Source organism: Schistocerca gregaria, chromosome 2, assembly GCF_023897955.1.
Source record: "Schistocerca gregaria isolate iqSchGreg1 chromosome 2, iqSchGreg1.2, whole genome shotgun sequence".
NCBI classification, from domain to species: Eukaryota; Metazoa; Arthropoda; class Insecta; order Orthoptera; family Acrididae; genus Schistocerca; species Schistocerca gregaria.
This window is the reverse complement of record NC_064921.1, coordinates 172,027,748-172,051,886: the sequence shown is the minus strand read 5'-3', so window position 1 is coordinate 172,051,886 and position 24,139 is coordinate 172,027,748. Positions and strand designations below refer to the sequence as shown.

At 42.4% G+C, this 24,139-nt stretch overlaps 1 protein-coding gene across 1 annotated transcript in view; it reads right to left on the bottom strand.

The window, feature by feature from the left end:
• LOC126336611 (diacylglycerol kinase eta) overlaps window positions 1-24,139 on the bottom strand; it is a 1,405,164-nt gene that overhangs the window by 309,007 nt on the left and 1,072,018 nt on the right. Inside the window, 1 exon segment of the mRNA XM_050000480.1 lies at window positions 64-168. Within this exon segment, the coding sequence (XP_049856437.1) occupies window positions 64-168 (105 nt within the window).

Here is a 24,139-nt window from a genome sequence, read left to right as displayed (position 1 = left end):
TTATGATACATATTCAATATGTCTGCGCGGCGCAAACTTGAAGGGATAGAGAACCACACTCACCTCGTAGTACTCGCGACTGCTGGAAGCTTTCAGCGCCGATATCCACTCCTCCATCTCCTTCCGCGATTCTGCACACAGCACCAACCGCCGGAATGGCGTTATCACCTGCAACACGGCCAAAGGCATCGGCAGTTAGCAAGGCTCAAGCTGTACTCTCTCCGTGCAGCTATTGCAGACGTGAGTACGCTGCTTGACAATTGCTAAGGAACAACTAACACTTGCTGAGGAACAACTGCCAATTGTCTGCGGAGCAACCGACAACTGCTCTTGAACATCCGACCAATAATAGTAAAAGGAAATGTAGAGGGCGGGACGTGTTAAGTGCAGCGAAGCCAGCACGCTAACGTTCTGTATACGTTCGACAGTTCATGAGGTACGGTTTATGACAAAGGTTGTCGTGGAACCGTCTAGTGCGACATTCTGTGTGGTACAACAACATATTTTCAAGACAAAATTTTAGTGCTTACGATCGTGGACATGTCGTTCAGTGACCACAGTAATGTCTAAAAGTGTCATCTCGCAATTACAACAGGTCGCCAGAAACATGCCAGTGGTTATAGACGGACCAGCACATCGTAAGAGAGCCAATACGTTGGCCAAGTGGCGAAAAGGAACGGACATCTCACTCCGAGGCAGATCGCTGCAGACCTCGCAATCGCTACAGGTACACCTGTTTCTGCTAGTATCATTACAGGGTGTTTAAATGAGACTGATTTGTATGCTCAGAAGCTTATTAAATGCATTTCACTTCACCCAAACGTCGTCAATAAAGAATTCATTGGTGATGGGAGTATGTTGGTTGGAGTCAGGTAACAGTAATGACTCCGACGAATCCCGCTTCACTGTGGCAAGTGATTCTGGTCCCAGTTAGCGTGGAGAGAAAGAAAGAGGGGGAGGGGGGCACGTTACACACCACAAAATGTTCATGAACGTCCTCTGTGTGGCCTAGGAAATATGATGTACGCAGACATTACATTGTTGTTGGTTATCAGTATGTTAAGTGGGCCAATGTTGACAGTTCAGGCTGTGGCGTCGGCGCTAACATGCCTACATGTTGCTAAGAGGGTGTTTTGGTCGAACACCTTAGCATATCTTTGCGCGAGGTATCGCTACAGCACAGTGATATTGCACTGAGATTATTCTGGATCACGTCCGTTTGGGGGTGCGATAGGTCCCGACCTTTATGGGCACCAGTGCCCTTCCATCCAGGACCTCGGAGAGAGTTGAAGCTACTGAACGTATGGAATGGAGTGCATTCTTCCCGGACCTAAACCCTATAGTGCATGTCTGGGATGCTCTTGGTAGCAAGAACTGAAAATTGCCTTGAGTGGCTCAACATCCCGCTAGAACTCCTGAACCGTTTGGTAGCGAGCGTGAATAACAGGTGCAAAATGTGCACTACTGCTCGAAGAGGGCATATTCCTTGTTGAGGGTTCGATGCCGACCATTTTTTTCGGAGTCTGGCCTGTGTAAGACATTAGGTGAAATCTGTACCTTTTCCATTATAAATCCACCACTGACCACTATTACGTATGTACTGTGTGTTTCTACGTCGTCCACCGTTGCCTGTGATTATTCCTGTCTAACAATGTCTCTGTTCCTTAGCAATTACCAAGCAGTGTACCATGGTCGCGCCACGAGGTGTCTGTTGTCTGAGGGACGAGGGATAGGGTGAGAGGAATGTGCATTGTGTGGCCTTTGCTACCATCATTTTATTGGTTGTTAGTGTGTTAAGTGGGTCAATGTAGCAGTTCAGGCTACACCGTCGGCGTCCACTAACATGCCTGCAAGATGCTGAGAATTTTCATTGTGCGTGGGTATTAGGCACACAGTAGCTCTCCAGTAAGAAAAAAAAAGAGTTCTATGATTTAACACCACGGACTGTATCTTTGGTTTTTCATAAATCATGAAAATAAGATTTCGATAAAACAGGCCAACGAAAAAGTATATTTTGCTAGGTAATAGCTTAACCCCACAATTTTTTGGGCAATGAATCCTTGTCCAAACTCAGTTTTCGTCTGTCGCTTAAAATTTTGTCATAATCTAAGTTCGTTATAAATTATAAAACTGCTAAAACATATGAAACTGGAATGAAAAAAAAATAATTCTTCAGTATGTGCAATAATAACTGCAGTGTAGACTTCCGAAGACAGCTCTCCGAGAGTGCCTGATCAGTACAGCAGGTGTGGGGCAGGGAGGCGGTGTTTAGTGTATGTCATTCAAGTGTGTTCTGAAAAAAAAGATCATCCAGTGAGCTTCGGATTAAGGATGGGGATCACAGTAGACAACCTAAGGATCCCATGCCTGGTCTTGCTGATGACCTGGCTTTACTAACAAATGGCATGCAAGAGACTGTCATTGAACTCCAGAAACTATATTTAACAACAGAGAAAACAGGTCTGTTAATCAAACTTCGGAAAGACTTAGTTCGTTACCAATATTAAAGGCTTCCCTAGAATGATAAGAGTGAGAGCTACAAAATGAAAGATTTATAGACGAGGGTAGGATACTCTTAGCAGTGCCAGCTGTGTTGACAGTTCGAGCGGCGCCGTCTATTGGCCGACGAATTTGTAGCAGTTCTGAAGCGAATGCCTTGAAATGTTCAGTTTAGAAATCGAGTTGAACTTACGAGGGCTTACGTGCAGTAGATGCGTTTCTTAAAAGGGCACAGTTTCAACGCGACAATTAACCAGTGTATTGTGACTGATAAGCAAGCCATTCCGTGGACTTTTGGTAGACATTCTTTGTATTCAGTTTCACTTACCGATAGTGAGATTCAGTTTAGAGTAATTGGCATTATATACTGTGAATTTAATTTACAGTTTAGGCTCATGTTCAAAAGTATGGTAGCAAAGACTATTCTAGATCATAATATATGGGTGACACTGTAAATCGGAATTTAAAAGTCACACAGTTTTGAATTGCAAGTTTTTTAGATAACAAATTTTAAGCTAATTAATTTCAATAACAAAGCAGATGAAGAGATTCAAAACCGTAAAGTACCTTGGAGAATGGATCTCAGATGACCTTAGTGAAACTGTAGCTCTCTAACAAAGTAGAGACATACTACGTAGACAGGGCATACTGTGCTTGGAAAAAAATGTACGCCTTAAAACATCTACCGATGAAAATCAAACTAAGACCCTATAACACAGCAGTCAGGCTGTCAGTCGTCTATGAAGCACTGTGTATATTCCTAACAAAGAACATCCCAATAAGAATCCTCGAATTACGAAAAAGGAAATTCCTGCGAAAGATAGTATCATCAAGGATCCTACCAGGTGGGAAACGGTGGTACCAACCTAATCGTGGACTCAACCAACACAAAGAAATCTCTCTGATACCACCAGAAGAAGACAACTAGCGTTCTAAGGGTACCTGTACACATTGGATCCCTTTCAGTCTGTCCCATAAGATCTTTAGAGTAGTGAAAAAGGGGAAAGCCACTGGATCCCTGTGGATCAAGCAAATAAGAAAGACCATGCAGAACTTCATATTAGGTAATACATAGAAACTAACGGGAGTGCCTACCAGTTTGCTATTGAAACCAGGCCCTTCATAACATCTCTTACATAAGACCAGTAAATGGTCCAACTAACACGAAACAGAGTGCACCAGGAAAATGGAGGAATACCAGGCTAACACAAAAGCTCAAGGTACTAACAAGGAGACATCTACTAAACTTCATCAAGAGCATCAAATGTGGCAGACGACAACAGCACAGCAAAAGCACAAGCAACGTGATCCACAGATGGCCCAAACGACTTTTAAAAAAATGACAGATTTTACTGAAGTATAAACGTGAAACACCTCTTTTATTACAAAGGCGCTATGTGTACTTTAGCTTATAAACTGTAACGTAACAGCTTAAATTAGGCCAAAAAAAATATTAAAATTTTTTCGATTATACCATGTCCATAAAATCGAAACAAGAATTATCGAAGTTTATAACTATGTGAACCGTAAGGATGTTTTCTAACTATGCTGAATGCCTTTGATAATCGGTTAGAAATTGAAGTAATGAATATAGTTTAACGAAATCAGAAGTATTAAAATGAATGATTTTTATAATTATAACGACTATAATATGCATATTTGAAAATGTATGATACTTTTGATAAAGCAAATAAGAAAGTCAGGGATCTACTTTGGGTTTTCAACATGTGGATTTCTTTCTGACTTCGGCGCAAAGTGGCACGGAAAGGAGAGTAGGGAATGAAAGACGATTGTCACAGGCAGGATAGCGTGGTGTGTGTTCTCACATGTGTCATGTCTGGCAATGTTAATATTTTTTGAGTGCTAAAGCTATGCATAATCGAGTGAAAATTGGTGTGGCGACAACATTTGTGTCGTAAGGTCATCTCCAGAAACTGCGGTTTTAGAAAGGTAACTATATCCACCATTAACATAGAATTTGGAGCCAACGCAACATTAAGAAAAATGGCTACCACAAGCAGCGTGGTAGTAATATATTAATTTTATCACACTGGAGACATGAAGAGCCTTGCCAATTATCATTATGGAATTTACCATTGTCGCACCACAACAGCCACAATAAACAAGGCAAGTCTTTTTTATTAAATCTGAGTGAACAGAGGAGTAATGAATATTACAGTTGCTACGGTAGCAGGTTCGAATCCTGCCCCGGGCATGGATGTATGTGATATCCTTAGGTTAGTTAGGTTTACGTAGTTCTAAGTTCTAGGGGACTGATGATCTCAGAAGTTAAGTCCCATCGTGCTCAGAGCCATTTGAACCAATATTACAGTCACAAACTTCATTTGCAGCTATTGAACAGTTGCAATTATTTAAAAGTATCTGTTAAATTCATTATCCTAAAGTCACAAACTGAGTCCTAATTTCCTGTTCATTGTGTTTAAATAATTCTGAGCAAAGCTTACCGATCAAAAGAACTTATAAAATAATTTTGGAATCGCAATAATGAAAGACTGTCGTAAGTGTAATTAGCTGAAAAAGACGGCTTTTAAATTTATTTGTGTGCAAATTAAACTGACTGGTCGTGTTACTAATTCAGTTAATGCTTCATATTTTGAGATTCCTTTCACTTAATTTTGAGTTATTTCATTTTTATTAATACGTAACTGCAAAATTTAAAGATGGTAGCCAGTGAGATACGTCGTAAATTCACAGCTGCTTTCGTCTTATCTACAAGCAGAACATTGAAAATTAATTGTCATAATGTAAATTCATTTCAGTAGCAGTTAAATAACTTCTGAAAGAATAAAGGTAAATTGCTGCCTGAGAGCTGGCGGCCACAAAACGCCGTAGGAACTGTTGTACGGTAAGATGAAATCAGACTACAATGCGTCCACTACAGTGGTCAAGATAAAACAGTGAAGTGTTTACTGAGTGTAATATCCTTTTTTGTGCACCGAAGTCATTGGAGGTCAAGCCCTAGTATTTACAACGCACTTTGGAGAGAGGTCCAAGAGAAAAATAGATGCCTAAAATTAACAATATTCCGTTGCGTTGCATACGATCAAATCAGTAATTAAACATTGTCAGAGTCAGCAAAATAGTAACAGTTATAAAGTGCATCGTAAATGCCAATACTCAACTGAGTGCACAAAAGGGGTGATCCAGCGGCCTGTTTTTTCGTTGCTCAGTAGGTGTCAATGCACTTTCTTTCAGTAACTTAAAATATTATTCTGTACCATATTAAACATCACAGAGAGCAAATACAGCTATTGGAATAGCTACAAGCTGCCAGTTTTGTAATTAAAAAGATGTACTTCCCCAATAGTAAAACATTAAAAGTTCTATTACACTCGATTCTTGTACTTTAAAAGTTTTAGACGAGTCGTTCACACGTGAAATCGGCAGGTCCGTTTTCAAAGCATACTGGACACTCCCAGGAGAGACATAAACAAACAGTTATTATGTTGTATGTTTTATGTTTTTGTTTGTGTGTGATATTCAGATGTACAAACGTGGGTTATTAGTCTTTGTATGGCTCATTAAGAATTCCTCTCCTATACTGACCTCTTCATCTCAGACTAGGAATGGCAACCTACTCCTCAATTATTTGCTAGGTGTATTCCCAGCTGTCTGCCACTATAGTTTTTACTCTCTACTTCTTCTTCAACTACCATGGAAGATATTCCTTGACGTCTTAACACATATCTTAACATTTTGGCGCATCTTCTTGTCAAATGTTTTCCACTCGTTCCTCTCTTAGCCTATTCTGTAGAGAACCTCTTCTTTTCTTATTTTATCAATCCTACATTTCCGGAGCACCACATCTCAGACACTTCGATTCACTTCTTTTCCGGTTTTCCCACAATTCATGAATCATTTCCTCACAATGCTGTGCTTCGAACGTACATTCTGAGATTTTTTTCCTCGGGTTAAGGCTGATGTTTGACACCAATACACTTCCTTTGGCCGTGAATGCCCTCTTTGCCTGTGTTAGTCTGTTTTTTATGTCTTCCGTGCTTCGTCCGCCATAAGTTATTTTGCTTCCAAGGTAGCAGAATTCCTTCACTTCGTCTGCTTCGTCTCCCACAGTGTTGTTGTTAAGTTTAGCAATAATCTTATTTCTGGTAATCCCAGATCTTGGAATAGTCTTGGATGAACACATAAACTGGGAAGAACAAACAGTCATAGCTTGCCGGAAATCGCTCTCCTCCCTACATGCAATTAAAAAATTTAGAAAAATATTTCCAACCCATGTTAAACAAAAATTAGTTCAAACACTAGTCTTGCCTAATCTTTACTACTGTGATGTAGTTCAACACGGCACAAATAGTGAAAATTCGAGATGCCTCGAGCTAGTGATGATTGCTTGCGTTAGATACGTGTGCAATATACGGTTGTATGATCGTATCAGTCCTTCAAGCTCCCAGCTAGGTTGGATACGCCCACATAAGGCACGCGATCTCCACACGATGTGCTTACTTCATCGATTTCTTAGCCACTGGTCCCCCCAATACTTATTTTCTCACATTAAACACCTATCATCATTCCACAACCGCAATACCAGATCGGATACGTCTAGCATCTTAGCTGTACCTTTACATAGCACAAAATCTTTCTAGGTGTCGTTCTCCATCTCAGCCATACGACTATGGAACGTGTTCCCCTATGATCTGCGTCTTATCCAGAACCACTCAACATTCAAGAGGGAACTCAAAACTTACATATTAGGGACGGTATAGCCACCATTGTTGTGCCCCTCTCATCTCTTTCTTTCTCTTCTCCATCATATCTTCGAATTTTACCATTCTATTTCTCTTCCTCTAACCTACCTACCTCTTCTTTCACCCCATTCTATCGTCTTATGTCTCTGCTCGATGAGAATAACTCACAAGCTGCAAGAACATAACGAGAAAATTCCCAACTAGCAATAGGACTGACATTCATAAAAGAAAAATATGTTTAATTTCATATACATAGTCATTATTATTATTGTTATTATTCTTGATTTTTATAATTATTTTTTTGGTTGTTATAATTATCATTGTACTACTGTTATAATTTCTATTTTTTCTTTAACATTAATACTGTATAACACGTTATATGTCCTTAATGTTCTGTAGAAACTGAAATTCGTTCAATCTGAGTATGCCTGGTTAGGTGTAAGAGAGGGCCTGAAGGCCCTAATCTTGCCAGGTAAAATAAATGCATAAATAAATAAATACTGTCGTTTTCTCCTGTTTATTCTCAATCCATATTCTACACTCTTTAGACCATTCAGTAGTATAATTTGTCCCATAATTCGTGTTCACTTTCACTAAGGATAGGAATACTATCAGCGAGCTTATCACTGACAGCCTTTCAATCTGGATTTTAACCCCGCTCTTGACTCTTGCTTCTTCGACGTATAGAGTTAACCGTAGGGGTGAAAGACTACATCGCTGTGTTATACCTAGGGTTTCCATCCGTCCTCACATATTGGGACCATCACCGTTATGGACCACTTTGTCCCGACATGACCAAATTTCGTCCCGATTTTGCAAAATACTGTACGAGCTTGGCTCAAGTACTGAAGTAACACCATCTGTTGACGCAACACGTAAAGGCGGCCGTCGTTAGTTTTATTTATGTCAACAATTTTATGTTGACAAGGTCGTCTTACAGATGGCGTTGCATGATGCAAGCACCAAATAGATCTACCGCCATCATTCCAGAAAATACCAGACTTCTCCAGTAATACGGGACTCGAACTATTTAAGCAGCGCCAAGCGGAAGAATCGGGCAGTTCCCATTTGAATAGCGTTCTGATAAGACGGTTCCTTCTAAACGTAATACGAACAACGAGTGCAAGTTAGTACTGTTTGAAGTGTTCACCGTGGGTACATAGGGCGTATAGCGACGTGTACTTTATTTACTACAGCATTATTTTCAACTGTTTACGGTCTAATATCCCCACCTCCCCTCCATGAACCATGGAGCTTGCCGTTGGTCGGGAGGCTTGCATGCCTCAGCGATACAGATAGCCGTGCCGTAGGTGCAACCACAACGGAGGGGTATCTGTCGAGAGGCCAGACAAACGTGTGGTGCCTGAAGAGGGGCAGCAGCCTTTTCAGTAGTTACAGGGGCAACAGTCTGGATGAGTGACTGATCTGGCCTTGTAACAATAACCAAAACGGCCTTGCTGTGCTGGTACTACGAACGACTGAAAGCAAGGGGAAACTACAGCCGCAATTTTTTTCCGAGGGCGTGCATCTTTACTGTATGGTTAAATGGAGATGGCGTCCTCTTGGGTAAAATATTCCATTCGGATCTCCGGGCGGGAACTACTCAGGAGGACGTTATCAGGAGAAAGAAAACTGGCTTTCTACGGATCGGACCGTGGAACGTCAGATCCCTTAATCTGGCAGGTAGGTTAGAAAATTTAAAAAGGGAAATGGATAGGTTAAAAATTAGGTATAGTGGGAATTAGTGAAGTTTAATGGCAGGAGGGACAAGACTTCTGGTCAGGTGAATAGAGGGTTATAAATACAAAATCAAATAGGGGTAATGCAGGAGTAGGTTTAATAATGAATAGGCAAATAGGAATGCGAGTAAGCTACTACAAACAGCACAGTGAACGCATTATTGTGGCTAAGATAAATAGGAAGCTTATATGCAAAATTAGCTCCGAAGATGACGAAGAGATTGATGAAATGTGTGATGAGATAAAAGAAATTATTCAGATAGTGAAGGGAGACGAAAATTTAAAAGTCATGGGGGACTGGAACTCGATAGTAGGAAAAGGAAACGAAAAAGTAGATGAATTTGGAATAGGAGTAAGGAATGAAAGAGAAAGCCGACTGGTAGAATTTTGCAAAGAGCGTAACTTAATCATAGCTAACACTTAGTTCAAGAATCATGGAAGAAGGTTGTATACATGGAAGAAGCCTGGAGATACTGGAAGGTCTCAGATAGATTATATAATGTTAAGACAGAGATTCAGGAACCAGGTTTTAAAAAAATGGGCCAATGGCTCTGAGCGCTATGGGACTTAACTGCTGAGGTCATCAGTCCTCTAGAACTTAGAACTACTTAAACCTAAATAACCTAAAGATATCACACACATCCATGCCCGAGGCAGGATTCGAACCTGCGACCGTAGTGGTCGCGCGGTTCCAGACTGAAGCGCCTAGAACCGCTCGGCCACTACGGCCGACAACAGAAAAGATACTGAATTTAACTGATGAAAGGAGAAAATACAAAAATGTATTAAATGAAGCAGGCAAATAGGAATACAAATGTTTCAAAAATGAGATAGACAGGAAGTGCAAAATGGCTAAACAGGGATTGCTAGAGGACAAATGTAACTATGTAGAGGCTTATCTCACCGGGGTTAGGATAGATACCGACTACAGGAAAATTAAAGAGACCTTTGGAGAAAAGAGAACCACTTGCATAAATGTCAAGAGCTCAGATGGAAACCCAGTTCTAAGCAAAGAAGGGAAAGCAGAAAGGTGGAAGGAGTATATAGAGGGTCTATACATGGGCGATGTACTTGAGGACAATATTTTGGAAATGGAAGAGAATGCAGATGAGATGAAATAGGGGATATGATACTGTGTTAAGAGTTTGATAGAGCACTGAAAGACCTGAGTCGAAACAAGGCCCCAGGAGTGGACAACATTCCATTATAACTACTGACAGCCTTGGGAGAGGCAGTCCTGACAAAACTGTACCATCTAGTGAGCAAGATATATGAGACAAGCGAAATACCTTCAGACTTCAAGAAGAATATAATTATTCCTATCCCAAAGAAAGCAGGTTGTTGACAGATGTGAAAATTACCGAACTATCAGTTCAATAAGCCACGGCTGCAAAATACTAACACGAATTCCTTACAGACGAATGGAAAATATGGTAGAAGCCGATCTCGGGGAAGATCAGTTTGGATTCCGTAGAAATGTTCGAACACGTGAGGCAATATTGACCCTACGACTTATCATAGAAAATATATTAAGGAAAGGCAAACCTACGTTTCTAGCATTTGTAGACTTAGAGAAAGCTATTGACTATGTTGACTGGAATACTCTTTCAAATTCTGAAGGTGGAAGGGGTAAAATACAGGGAGCGAAAGGCTATTTACAGTTTGTACAGAAACCAGATGGCAGTTATGAGTCGAGGGAAGCAATGGTTGGGAAGGGAGTGAGACAGGGTTGTAGCCTATCCCCGATGTTATTCAATCTGTGTATTGAGCAAGCAGTAAAGGAAACGCAAGAAAAAATTCAGAGTAGTAATTAAAATCCATGGAGAAGAAATAAAAACTTTGAGGTTCGCCGATGACATTGTAATTCTGTCAGAGACAGCAAAGGACCTGGAAGAGCAGTTGAACGGAATGGACACTATCTTGAAAGGAGGATATAAGATGAACATCAACAAAAGCAAAGCGAGGATAATGGAATGTAGTCAAATTAAATCAGGTGATGCTGCGGGAATTAGATTAGGAATTGAGACACTTAAAGTAGTAAAGGAGTTTTACTATTTGGGGAGCAAAATAACTGATGATGTTCGAAGTAGAGAGGATATAAAATGTAGACTGGCAATGGCAAGGAAAGCGTTTCTGAAGAAGAGAAATTTGTTAACATCGGATATAAATTTAAGTGTGAGGAAGTCGTTTCTGAAAGTATTTGTATGGAGTGTAGCCATATATGGAAGTGAAACATGGACGATAAATAGTTTAGACAAGGAGAGAATAGAAACTTTCGAAATGTGGTGCTACAGAAGAATGCTGAAGATTAGATGGGTAGATCACATAACTAATGAGGAGGTGTTGAATAGGATTGGGGAGAAGAGAAGTTTGTGGCACAACTTGACCAGAAGAAGGGATCGGTTGGTAGGGCATATTCTGTGGCATCAAGGGATGACCGATTTAGCATTGGAGGGCAGCGGGGAGGGTAAACATCGTAGAGGGAGACCAAGAGATGAATGCACTAAACAGATTCAGAAGGATGTAGGTTGCAGTAGGTACTGGGAGATGAAGAAGCTTGCACAGGATAGAGTAGCATGGAGAGCTGCATCAAACCAGTCTCTGGACTGAAGACCACAACAACAACAACAACGGTTTGATAAACTTGTCATAGCTTATAAAAATACCTAAGGATGGAAAGAATCACTTTTCGGATGATTGCGTACAGTAAGAGTGGTATTTTGTCGAGAAAGGACGAAGAGATCAGGAAGCGTTGTATGAGATTTGTAACTGTTTCACTTCAGTAACTCACGGAGGTAAGGCAGGTGTGAGGCATCAAATTTCTACGAAGTATCTTACAAATGGATTCACGGTAGCATCGACATCAAAGCATATTTCTACATTCATGACTAAAGAAGATGCTCACGAAGAACTGCTCGTTGGTGCTGCAGAACTATCAACATTTTATGAAGTTGTCAAACATCGTCAGTCCTTCAGTTTTCTTGACTCAGCAGTAATACTGAAATGCCGCAATGTATCCTGACTCTAAAATTGTCGCAAAGCAGTCTACAACCAGGACCAAAGCTACACCGATTGCGGAAAATATTATCGTACCACACTTCGTGTCAGAATGCTTAAAACTATTGCAAGAAGTTTCATATTACGGCACAGGCACCGACATATCGAACCACAAGGCTGAAAAGACGTTTCCTTTAGTTGTTCAATAATATAGCGAAACTGACAGGATCCAACAGAAGCTGTTGAAGTTTGCTTCTCTGAATTATGAAACACCGGGGCAATTGCAAAGTTTTGTCTAGACTATTTAAGAGAGCTGCAAATTCCTTTAGATAAATTAATCGCTTTTTGTTGAGACAATACCAATACCAACTTCGGAGGGCTTAATCGACGCGGCGAGCGGAATGTGTTTCACGAAATTAAAGAAGAAGTAGGAAAAAATGTAGAAGGAACTGGATTCCCTGCCCATAATCTCCACAATATTATATCAATCGCTGCTGTCGACACTGAAATAATCATCAAGAAAATATTAAATTATTTTTCAATACACGTGGTATGGACAGACAAGCTGAAAGAGTTCTGCTTCTACGTTGATATCAATCGTCAGACTCTTCTATCTCGCAAAAAAAGACGTATGTCGTTAATGTCTGCAGGTGAAAGAATGCGTAAGCTTTGGATTTCATTAAAACATTTTTTGACCCAGAAGACAGACCACGTAAATTAATTTCAAATTTCTTCAGTAGTTCGATCAGTGAAATTTACTTCATGTTTTCGCAGTCAATCTTGGCTCTGTTTGAAGAAAAATACAAAAAGCGTGGAGAAGAATAAAGCCTTGATAATTGAAATAAGAAATATTTCAATCTACACTCTAAGATTTCTGAATGAAAAGAAGACTGTCAATTTTAGTAGCATCCAAACCAAGGTGAATTTGAAGAAATTAAAGAATAAGAACTTAAGAAATAATTTGATTTCGAAACTTGAGGCTTTCTACACAATAGCACTTGATTAATATTAAGTATTTGATTGGATTTTGCTATCTGAAACTCCAGATTGGGTGATAGTTGAAAAAAGGTGTTATATACCTGACTAAAATGGTGTGAATATTTCAGGCGACAATTATTTTGAGGCATATATATCTTGAGAGCCTTTTAGAAACCAAGTATGAGTCAAAAGGATGAAAGTGTAAACACTCCGTGGGAAAAAGATGGATTTACTTTGTTAAGGAAACTGAAAATCCTGAATGCAGATGCCTCCTGCTAAAATTATGTGAGTATTTGTTTTCTGTTTACACACAGAACGCCACTGTGGATAGAGTGTTTTCACTGTCGGCCCATGGACTGATAAAAGAAATCGACTGCTGCCAGAGACTGTGAAATCAATGTTAGAGTGCCAGTTTAACTACAAGCTGACTTGCACGGAGTTTTATAAATACGTAAAAGGGATAAAAAGACTTTCTGAAAAAGTTGAAATCTTCGGAAAAATATGGTGCACAAACTACTTCTGCCTCAACAATTTCCATGTAGTTGTGTTCTAAATAAAAAGTAGTTATATTAAATAAATGTTTTACTTCATTTCTACACCCTTCTCAAGAGTGTCCCGACGAGGCTCCGGCTAGATATGGCAACTCTACTTATATCTGATCTAATCTGAGCACTTCGTTGTTGGTCTCCTGTTCTATTTTTCCCCTCTTGGTTCTTGCCTTATAATGAGATCGGACTTGAAAAACTCTACAAGGCCACAGTCGCCTAGTGTGTAAATGTATTGAATAAAATTTTGCCGATAAAATAATTAACAAGTGAGGGGAAAACAATGCATTTGATACGTAACATATTCACAGTAGTTGTACCCCACGTTAAGAAAAATCATCCATTTTAGTTTTCCGTGGTTTCCTTAATTGCTTAGGTGAGCCGTCCTTTTTGGAAAGGATTGCAGTAGTACAATTTTCTTAATGTGGGACGAGTTCGTTATTCAGCCTGCAGTATGTATCTAAGACGACGTCGTATTCTTCGTCAGATCGCAAGCTGCGTCCCCTAAGATCATCTCTCTCACACATCCGAAGATAATTCAATAATTATAGATTCTTGTACGCTTTCGCGTCTGAGTGTGGGAGTTAGTTTTATAATGCACCAGTTAAATACTATTATTTTCGAAAATACAGTTTTATAATCCGCAGCAACCTGATTCGTTGATTTCTCTGTTGCTATACCAACCGAGAGATCACTCTAAGCTGCAATATTTTTTTACGATCCGTCTACTCTGATATTCCCAATACCATCATTATCTAAAAATCACTGAACTCTACATCTACATCCATACTCCGCAAGCCACCTGACAGTGTGTGGCGGAGGGTACCCTGAGTACCTCTATCGGTTCTCCCTTCTATTCCAGTCTCGTATTGTTCGTGGAAAGAAGGATTGTCGGTATGTAACTAGCGTATCGTCAGTTTCCTTATGAACACGAACATTTAAAATTAAATAGTCATTTATTTATTGGACATATATGGGCCTATAGTGTCATGAAATTTCAAATATTTGTACTTGGCTTGTTTTCACCGGAGATCATCACTACTTCTAGGTAGTTAAATGATATGTAATATCGACTTCTCCAAATCAAATGTAAATTGGCTGTAAATGTCAGCACTCACATCTCCGAACTGTTTATAACGTGCTAAATAAAGAATATTTCAGTGTCAGCTATAACTTTGAACTGATATTCAATCAGTTAAATAAAGTTATTGTTCCCACTTATGTAAGTTTTCATCAGCCAAAGATAACTTTTACTTTCTTCTTAGCATCAACAAGAAGCTTGTCATTTTTATTACAGAATATGGCCAATTCTAGACCGCTTAGAACAGAAGACTATGGTACAAGTTTTTTTATCTCCCCAGAACTATATGCGTTGACTGATAGCCTGCCTGTTCACTCGATAAAAGCTCATATTTAATTATGTAATTTCTGATATCAGCGTTACTGACACCTCTTAGTACTGTGTCAAATATTCTCTTCTCAAAATTATTAAGAAAATACGAACGCCAAGATTTTCTAATAAACCTCAGTATTCATGATTGTTTTATTCCATCAGCAGCGCAAAGTGTAGTGTCACGTAATAACTTTTAATTACAAGGTCAGTAACAACTCTTGACATTTCCAGACCTCAAAACAGACTGAAAATTTTATCATACAAACTGTATCTTTCTTTTTGTATTATTGTTAACAAAAATAGCCATAGCAAGAACTTGATGCTCTTGGCATCTTCTTCATCTCTTTGGCCGCCGACTTGATGGCGAGTACAGCCGGTGGCATAAACTGCTGTCTCGGATGTGAAGAATGCCGTCACTACCGACTTCTTGCTGCACTCATGGAACAAAATAAAACAATACCTTTCGTACTTATATGCAAACAGTACAAATTACATTAACATAAAGTCATAAATGATAATTACTTTAAAACCTAAATTCAGCTTACCACACACCACACACTCGTTGGTGAATAATGAAAAATGGCTTAAATGGCTCTAAGCATTATGGTTCCCCTACCTGTGGTCTAGGGGTAGTGACCGGGGTCCGATTCCCCGCCGGGGAGGTGCGATTTTAGTCGGCTCTCAGCCGTGGCAGCGTGCGGACGGCCCCGCGCGCCGGCCCCGTGCTCCGCTGCAGGTTTGTTTACTTCCGCGTCGTAGCTTTAAGGCTTGTGTCCGTCCACCGTGAACAACATGTCGAGCGCTTATCGCCGTGCGACCCTTAAAGTTTCCTTCCCAGCTGAACATGCGCGACCTCGTGCACATGAAGTTGGAACGTTCATACGTGAAGAAGTTCGTTTAGATCCTAACCACGTTATCGGAATCCATTTTTCGATCACGAGTAGTGTCGTTCATATTAAAATGACAAACACCGAGGTGTGTGAAGATGTTATTCGCCGCCATACCAATGGACTTAAGTTCAAATACTCTGATGGTCACGTCGGAGCAGTAACACTTGAACTCGCAGAGTACGGTCAACGCACGATTAGGGTGTTTGAACTACCATTTGAAGTGCCGAAGGACGTAGTTGTCTCTGCGTTACAACCATACGGTAACGTCATCGGTTACGTAGAGGAAAAATGGCTAACTTTCACGACCTACCATGTCCTTAATGGTGTGCGTCAGGTAAAAATTGAACAGAAAAAACATATACCATCATACCTGACAATTGGCGGTGTGCGAGCCATTGTCATGTACGACGGCCAACCCCGAACATGTGCAGGTTGTGGACAAGAAGGCCACGTCAGATCCGCCTGCATGCGACGCCGCCTGATCCAAGCGCCGGTCGGCGAGGAAGCGTCCCCAGCGGTGATCACTCAGATCCCTCTCACATATGCCAAGGTTGCCCAGGAAGGTAGCACCTCTACACAGGGTCTTCCTGCTCTGTTGACGTCGTCTGATCAGGCAGATGCAACCGCTACTGAGATTCCTTCTGAGGTGTCACAGACGCCAGATCCTGACCTTCCACATCATCGCAGCACTGTGACTGAAAATGCTGCTGAGATGGACGTTGATCCGGGAGTGGTACCTACTTCTGCTTTCCTTCAGACTGGTCCGGAGTCAGACGAAGGCCACCCGCAATCAGACTCAGAACGACCTGTTCGAAAACAAGGGTCGACACGAAAGAGAAAGAAACGTAGCCGTACACCCCCTGATGAATCCATTCTACGGATGGATGCCAGAGATGCAGAACCGAAGATGGACGACAAACCGCTCTATGATGTCCAAAAGTCTGATGCGAACGACCCGCCACAGGCGACCACTGGCAACGATCACCTCTCCTTACTGGCGCCGTCGCCCCCACAGGTCGACGTTGAAGAAAGTCTATATGCTGAGCCGAAAACTACGTCTCCTCTCCACATGGATGATGTAAACAGTCGGTACCCTACCGCAGTATCAGTCTCCTGGGCAGACGACGTGGAGATCGAAGGGATGGGGTGGACGGTGCTGATGATGCGGCGCCCCCATCGGTTGCGCCCGCGCCTGCAAACTCTCCACAATAGCAACCTCTTCAGCGGACCGGCAAGATCGACGACCTCTCGTCCCTGAAGAAGCAGCCCCACCTGTGCCTGTGGGACTCCAACACCAGCATTATCGTGTCGCAACGATTAACCTCGCGACCATTCGTGCGCCCCACAAACTAGCGCTGCTCCGCGATATGATTTATGATGCGGACATTGATATTGCGCTTTTTCAGGAAGTGCATGTCGCCGATTTTTCACCACCACATGGCTTCACGGCGCATCTTTCTCCAGCTTCGGACACCGGTAGTGGTGTTGCCATCATCTTACGAGAAGGTCTTCCTGCCGAAGATGTCCTATACCTCCCCAACGGCAGAGGTATGGCCCTTACTCTCTTTGGTGTACGCATCGTCAACATTTATGCGCCGTCGGGCTCCAGCTACCGTCGTGAACGCAATGCCTTCTTCGCAGATGAAGTTACACCCCTTTTTATGGGACCACACGATGACTGGGTCATGGGTGGAGACTTCAACTGCACCCAGCGACCTCAGGATCAATTGCCGCGTCACTCACCATGCGCAGCTCTGGAAACAGTCGTGACGCGGCTACAATTTGTCGCCGTGGAGACATGTTCACGGTGATCGTTTGGGCTTTACGTACTACACTGCGCACTCCTCTAGCCGACTGGATCGCATCTACATCTCGCGATCCCTAATTCAACGCACACGACAGGCTGAAATCTGGCCTGTTGCTTTCTCAAATCATGAGGCTTACTTCTGTGACGTTGTTCTCACAAGACAGGCAGTATGGCACGGACGTGGTTTATGGAAACTGAACACGGCACTTCTTAATTCGCCTGACTGTCGACTTCTAATAGAAGACACTTGGATCACATGTAATAGACGCCGTCCCACGTATCCGTCTACCATATCCTGGTGGATCCAGTGTGCAAAACCTGCTCTTCGAAAAACTTTGATCCGATATGGCAAAGATGTTGTCGCCTGGAGGAAGAGCACTATGAACTTTTACTACAGGATCCTACGAGAATGCTCCACGATGCCAGCCTCCCCTGAGCGCCATACAAGGATAAACCATGCTAAGGCCCAAATCTCCAATCTCATGCGAAGGCACTTGGAAGGAGCGATAGTACGATCTCGTACTGCTGATCGCATGCCTCATGAACATCCATCTATGTACCATATCATCCAAGAGCGCCAACATCGTCGCCGAAAATTTATTCCCATCCTAATAGACCAAGATGGGCGTCGCTACGTAACCGAATCTGCAATAGGGAATGTGCTTCACACCCACTACCAGCAGCTCTACGCCGCAATTCCACATTCCCCAGAGTTGATCGAGGAAGTCTCACAGCTCAATTTCGGTGGTCTCCCAGGAGATGCGGCGATTGACTTGGTGTCCGAGGTGACTGATGATGAAGTCCGCGATGCGATCCGAGCAGGAACCATCAATCGCTCCCCAGGACCCGACGGTCTTCCCCTCGAATTTTATCGCACCTTCCGTGCTTTGTTAGAGTCCACCTTCACCTCCATATGTCTGGAACTGATGTCTCCGGAAGTACCTGTGCCGGACTCTTTCATGGAAGGAATTATTATTCCTGTACATAAACCGCATGGTGGCAACAATATCAGTGATTATCGGCCCCTCACCCTCCTTAACAGTGATATGAAAATCTTCACTCGCCTTTTGGCGGCACGACTTAAAACCGTTGCCCGATATGTTGTGTCGCCAGACCAAGCATCTCTGGGAGGGGATAATAATATCCGCACGGCTTTATGCCGCTACAGGGATATGATCGCCGTTACCCAGGCACAACGCCTCTCTGGGGCACTTGCGTCTTTGGACTTTAGTCAAGCTTTTGATAGGGTTGACCATTCGTTCCTTACGGCCGTTCTCCACCATATAGGTTTCCCAGTCGCCGTTATCACGGTAGTGATGCGCCTTCTGCGGGGTGCTTCTTCCAGGATTATGTACAATGGCAGACTCACTCCTCCGATAAAAATAGGTCGATCCGTACGTCAAGGTTGCCCTCTATCAGCGATTTTGTACGCCTTTTCCTTGGAATCCTTGCTATGTGGGCTCAGACAACGTTTGGTAGGGTTGTCCATAGATCGATACCGATTCTGTTGCACGGCCTATGCTGACGATGTAGTCATCTGTTTGCGTAATGCCGACGAGGTTCGAGCTGTTTTGACGTGGGTAGCGACTTATGGTGAGGCGTCAGGTAGCTCTTTAAACGTACGTAAGTCACAAATTATGTTCATTGGCACGGGACTCCCTGTGGAGTGTGTTACACCTCTCACCATCGTTGATACCATTCGCTGTTTGGGAATAGAATTTTCATCTGATCTCCGGCGTTCAGCCGCCATCAACTGCAGACGCCTCCTTTTAATGATCAGAGCAGGTCTTATGGACCATCGCCTTTGATCCCTAGATATTCTCCAACGAGCTCGATATGTCAATATATATATCGCATCCCGAGTGCCCCATGTAGCACAAGTTCTACCTTTCCCGCTTACTATGGCACGTCGCATGTTGGCAGCGATGGCATCTTTCGTCAGCTCTGGGCTGTTGTTCAAAGTTAACTATGCAACCCTTATTCTTCCCCGTGAACGAGGTGGGATAGATCTGTTTCACGTGCCGGATAGAGCTCGCGCCCTATTTGTCAGCTCCCAGATGACGGTATGGACACGATGCTCAACGAGCCTCACTGGTCTCCTCCTGACGGCATATACGCCGGTCTCACTGTCAGCCCCAGTGATGATCTCGGACGTTCCGGTCCAGTTCCATTATATACGATACTTCTTTCTTGAACTCAGTTATCTACGCCTCACCTTACCAAGACAGCTTTTACTCAAGACAAAGGCAGTATACAATGTCCTCCAATTAGGTCGTCCACCTAACCCGATTGAACAAAAGTTCCCCCAGGTAGACTGGCGTCATGTATGGCGCGCGGTTTTCACCCGTTACCTTGACACGAATGTTCAATCTGTCTGGTACCTAACTGTCAATGGTAAGCAAATCAATTAATCGCGCCTTCATCGTATCCACCTCGCCCAATCACCTCTCTGTTCCACGTGTGGAGTCCCAGACAATGATGAACATCGGTTTGTTTGCGGACCGGCGGCGGAGGTTTGGCACTTCATTCGTCTTATTGTCGCTTTTCTAACGCGGGACATTCCGGATCGGATTACTCCCCTTTCATTATTATTTCCGGATCGTGAATATTTTCCTCGGACAAAGACCAATGCTGTGAATTTGATTCGCGAACATGCCATTCACTACCTATTTGGACAAACTGTAGACTCTGTACTCGATTTTTGGACATACCTCAATGACCGTCATTATGTCATTGTCCGTCACCCAAAATACAGACAATTTTTCTCGAACTTCCTTGGGAGTGCTTTCCACGACCCGCCTCGCAGCTGGAATGTGTTAAGCCAAGAGAGAAGAACGTTTCCTGTTTGAACCAATGAACATTTCTGAACAATTGAACAGAACACATCAATTTCGAGAAGACGTGACTCAACATATTACCAGCGGGGCGCAGAAGGCCTCTGATCAATGACACAACAAAACTAAACAAAAACAAAAAAAATAATATAACAACAATAAAAATAAAAATAAAATTCAGAAAAAAGGGGTTAGCGTCTTTGATTATTAATCTTAAACGTGTTCGGTCCCGGGTTCGATCCCCGCCACTGCCTAAATTTTGATAAATAATCAGCATTGGCGGCCGAAGGCTTCCGGCATAAGAAGTCAGCCTCATTCTGCCAACGGCCTTGTCAAAGAGCGCGGAGGAGCGGATAGAGGTTCAGGGCACTCTCTTGTCCTAGAGGTGGGAAATTGCCCCTAAAGGCGGAAGAATCAGCAATGATCAACGACATGAGGACGCAGAAGGCAATGGAAACCACTGCATTAAAGACACGTAACGTGTATCCACAGGACATGTGGCCTGTTGTTGAAGAAGTGTCATGATGATCTCTCCATTGGCAAAAGATTCCGGAATAGTCCCCCATTCGGATCTCCGGGAGGGGACTGCCAAGGGGGAGGTTACCATGAGAAAAAGATTGAATAATCAACGAAAGGATAATGTTCTACGAGTGGGGGCGTGGAATGTCAGAAGCTTGAACGTGGTAGGGAAACTAGAAAATCTGAAAAGGGAAATGTAAAGGCTCAATCTAGATATAGTAGGGGTCAGTGAAGTGAAGTGGAAGGAAGACAAGGATTTCTGGTCAGATGAGTATCGGGTAATATCAATAGCAGCAGAAAATGGTATAACAGGTGTAGGATTCGTTATGAATAGGAAGATAGGGCAGAGGATCTGTTACTGTGAACAGTTCAGTGACCGGGTTGATCTAATCAGAATCGACAGCAGACCAACACCGACAACGATAGTTCAGGTATACATGCCGACGTCGCAAGCTGAAGATGAACAGATAGAGAAAGTGTATGATCATATTGAAAGGGTAATGCAGTATGCAAAGGGGAACGAAAATCTAATAGTCATGGGCGACTGGAATGCAGTTGTAGGGGAAGGAGTAGAAGAAAACGTTACAGGAGAATATGGGCTTGGGACAAGGAATGAAAGAGGAGAAAGACTAATTGAGTTCTGTAACAAGTTTCAGCTAGTAATAGCGAATACCCTGTTCAAGAATCACAAGAAGAGGAGGTATACTTGGAAAAAGCCGGGAGATACGGGAAGATTTCAATTAGATTACATCATGGTCAGACAGAGATTCCGAAATCAGATACTGGGTTGTAAGGCGTACTCAGGAGCAGATATAGACTCAGATCACAATATAGTAGTGATGAAGAGTAGGCTGAAGTTCAAGACATTAGTCAGGAAGAATCAGTACGCTAAGAAGTGGGATACGGAAGTTCTAAGGAATGACGAGATACGTTTGAAGTTCTCTAACGCTATAGATACAGCAATAAGGAATAGCGCAGTAGGCAACACAGTTGAAGAGGAATGGACATCTCTAAAAAGGGCCATCACAGAAGTTGGGAAGGAAAACATAGGTACAAAGAAGGTAGCTGCGAAGAAACCATGGGTAACAGAAGAAATACTTCAGTTGATTGATGAAAGGAGGAAGTACAAACATGTTCCGGGAAAATCAGGAATACAGAAACACAAGTCGCTGAGGAATGAAATAAATAGGAAGTGCAGGGACGCTAAGACGAAATGGCTGAAGGAAAAATGTGAAGACATCGAAAAAGATATGATTGTCGGAAGGACAGACTCAGCATACAGGAAGGCTAAACAACCTTTGGTGACATTAAAAGCAACGGTGGTAACATTAAGAGTGCAACGGGAATTCCACTGTTAAATGCAGAGGAGAGAGCAGATACGTGGAAAGAATACATTGAAAGCCTCTATGAGGGTGAAGATTTGTCTGATGTGATAGAAGAAGAAACAGGAGTCGATTTAGAAGATATAGGAGATCCAGTATTAGAATCGGAATTTAAAAGAGCTTTGGAGGACTTACGGTCAAATAAGGGAGGAAGGGATTGATAACATTCCATCAGAATTTCTAAAATCATTAGGGGAAGTGGCAACAAAACGACTATTCACGTTGGTGTGTAGAATATATGAGTCTGGCGACATACCATCTGACTTTCGGAAAAGCATCATCCACACAATTCCGAAGACGGCAAGAGCTGACAAGTGCGAAAATTACCGCACAATCAGCTTAACAGCTCATACGTCGAAGCTACTTACAAGAATAATATACAGAAGAATGGAAAAGAAAATTGAGAATGCGCTAGGTGACGATCAGTTTGGCTTTAGGAAAAGTAAAGGCACGAGAGAGGCAATTCTGACGTTACGGCTAATAATGGAAGCAAGGCTAAAGAAAAATCAAGACACGTTCATGGGATTTGTCTACCTGGAAAAAGCGTCGACAATATAAAATGGTGCAAGCTGTTCAAAATTCTAAAAAAAGTTGGGGTAAGCTGTAGGGAGAGACGGGTCATATACAATATGTACAACAACCAAGAGGGAATAGTAAGAGTGAACGATCAAGAACGAAGTGCTCGTATTAAGAAGGGAGTAAGACAAGGCTGTAGCCTTTCGCCCCTACTCTTCAATCTGTACATCGAGGAAGCAATGATGGAAATAAAAGAAAGTTTCAGGAGTGGAATTAAAGTACAAGGTGTAAGGATATCAATGATTCGATTCGCTGATGACATTGCTATCCTGAGTGAAAGTGAAGAAGAATTAAATGATCTACTGAACGCAATGAACAGTCTAATGAGTACACAGTATGGTTTGAGAGTAAATCAGAGAAAGACGAAGGTAATGAGAAGTAGTAGAAATGAGAACAGCGAGAAACTTAACATCAGGATTGATGGTCACGAAGTCAATGAAGTTAAGGAATTCTGCTACCTAGGCAGTAAAATAACCAATGACGGAGGGAGCAAGGAGGACATCAAAAGCAGACTCGCTATGGCAAAAAAGGCATTTCTGGCCAGGAGAAGTCTACTAATATCAAATACCGGCCTTAATTTGAGGAAGAAATTTCTGAGGATGTACGTCTGGAGTACAGCATTGTATGGTAGTGAAACATGGGATGTGGGAAAACCGGAACAGAAGAGAATCGAAGCATTTGAGATGTGGTGCTATAGACGAATGTTGAAAATTAGGTGGACTGATAAGGTAAGGAATGAGGAGGTTCTACGCAGAATCGGAGAGGAAAGGAATATGTGGAAAACACTGATAAGGAGAAGGGACAGGATGATAGGACATCTGTTAAGACATGAGGGAATGACTGATGACAAAAAAAGGACTATGGGACTTAACATCTGAGGTCATCAGTCCCCTAGACTTAGAACTGCTTAAACCTAACTAAGGATACCACACACATCCATGCCCGAGGCAGGATTCGAACCTGCGACCGTAGCAGCAGCGCGGTGTAAGTAGACTGTTTAGGTTTTATATTGGTAACGCCACGTAGCGCTCTGTATGAAAATCACTGTGCTGTGTGCAATGTGTGGCTGGTTTGCATTGTTGGAATTTGCTACTGTAGTGTTGGGCGGTTGGCTGTTAATAGCGCGTTGCGTTGCGCAGTTGGAGGTGAGCTGTCAGCAGTGGTGGATGTGGGGAGTGAGATGGCGGAGTTTTGAGAGCGGATGATCTGGACGTGTGTCCATCAGAGAGAGTAAATTTGTAGTACTGGATATCATG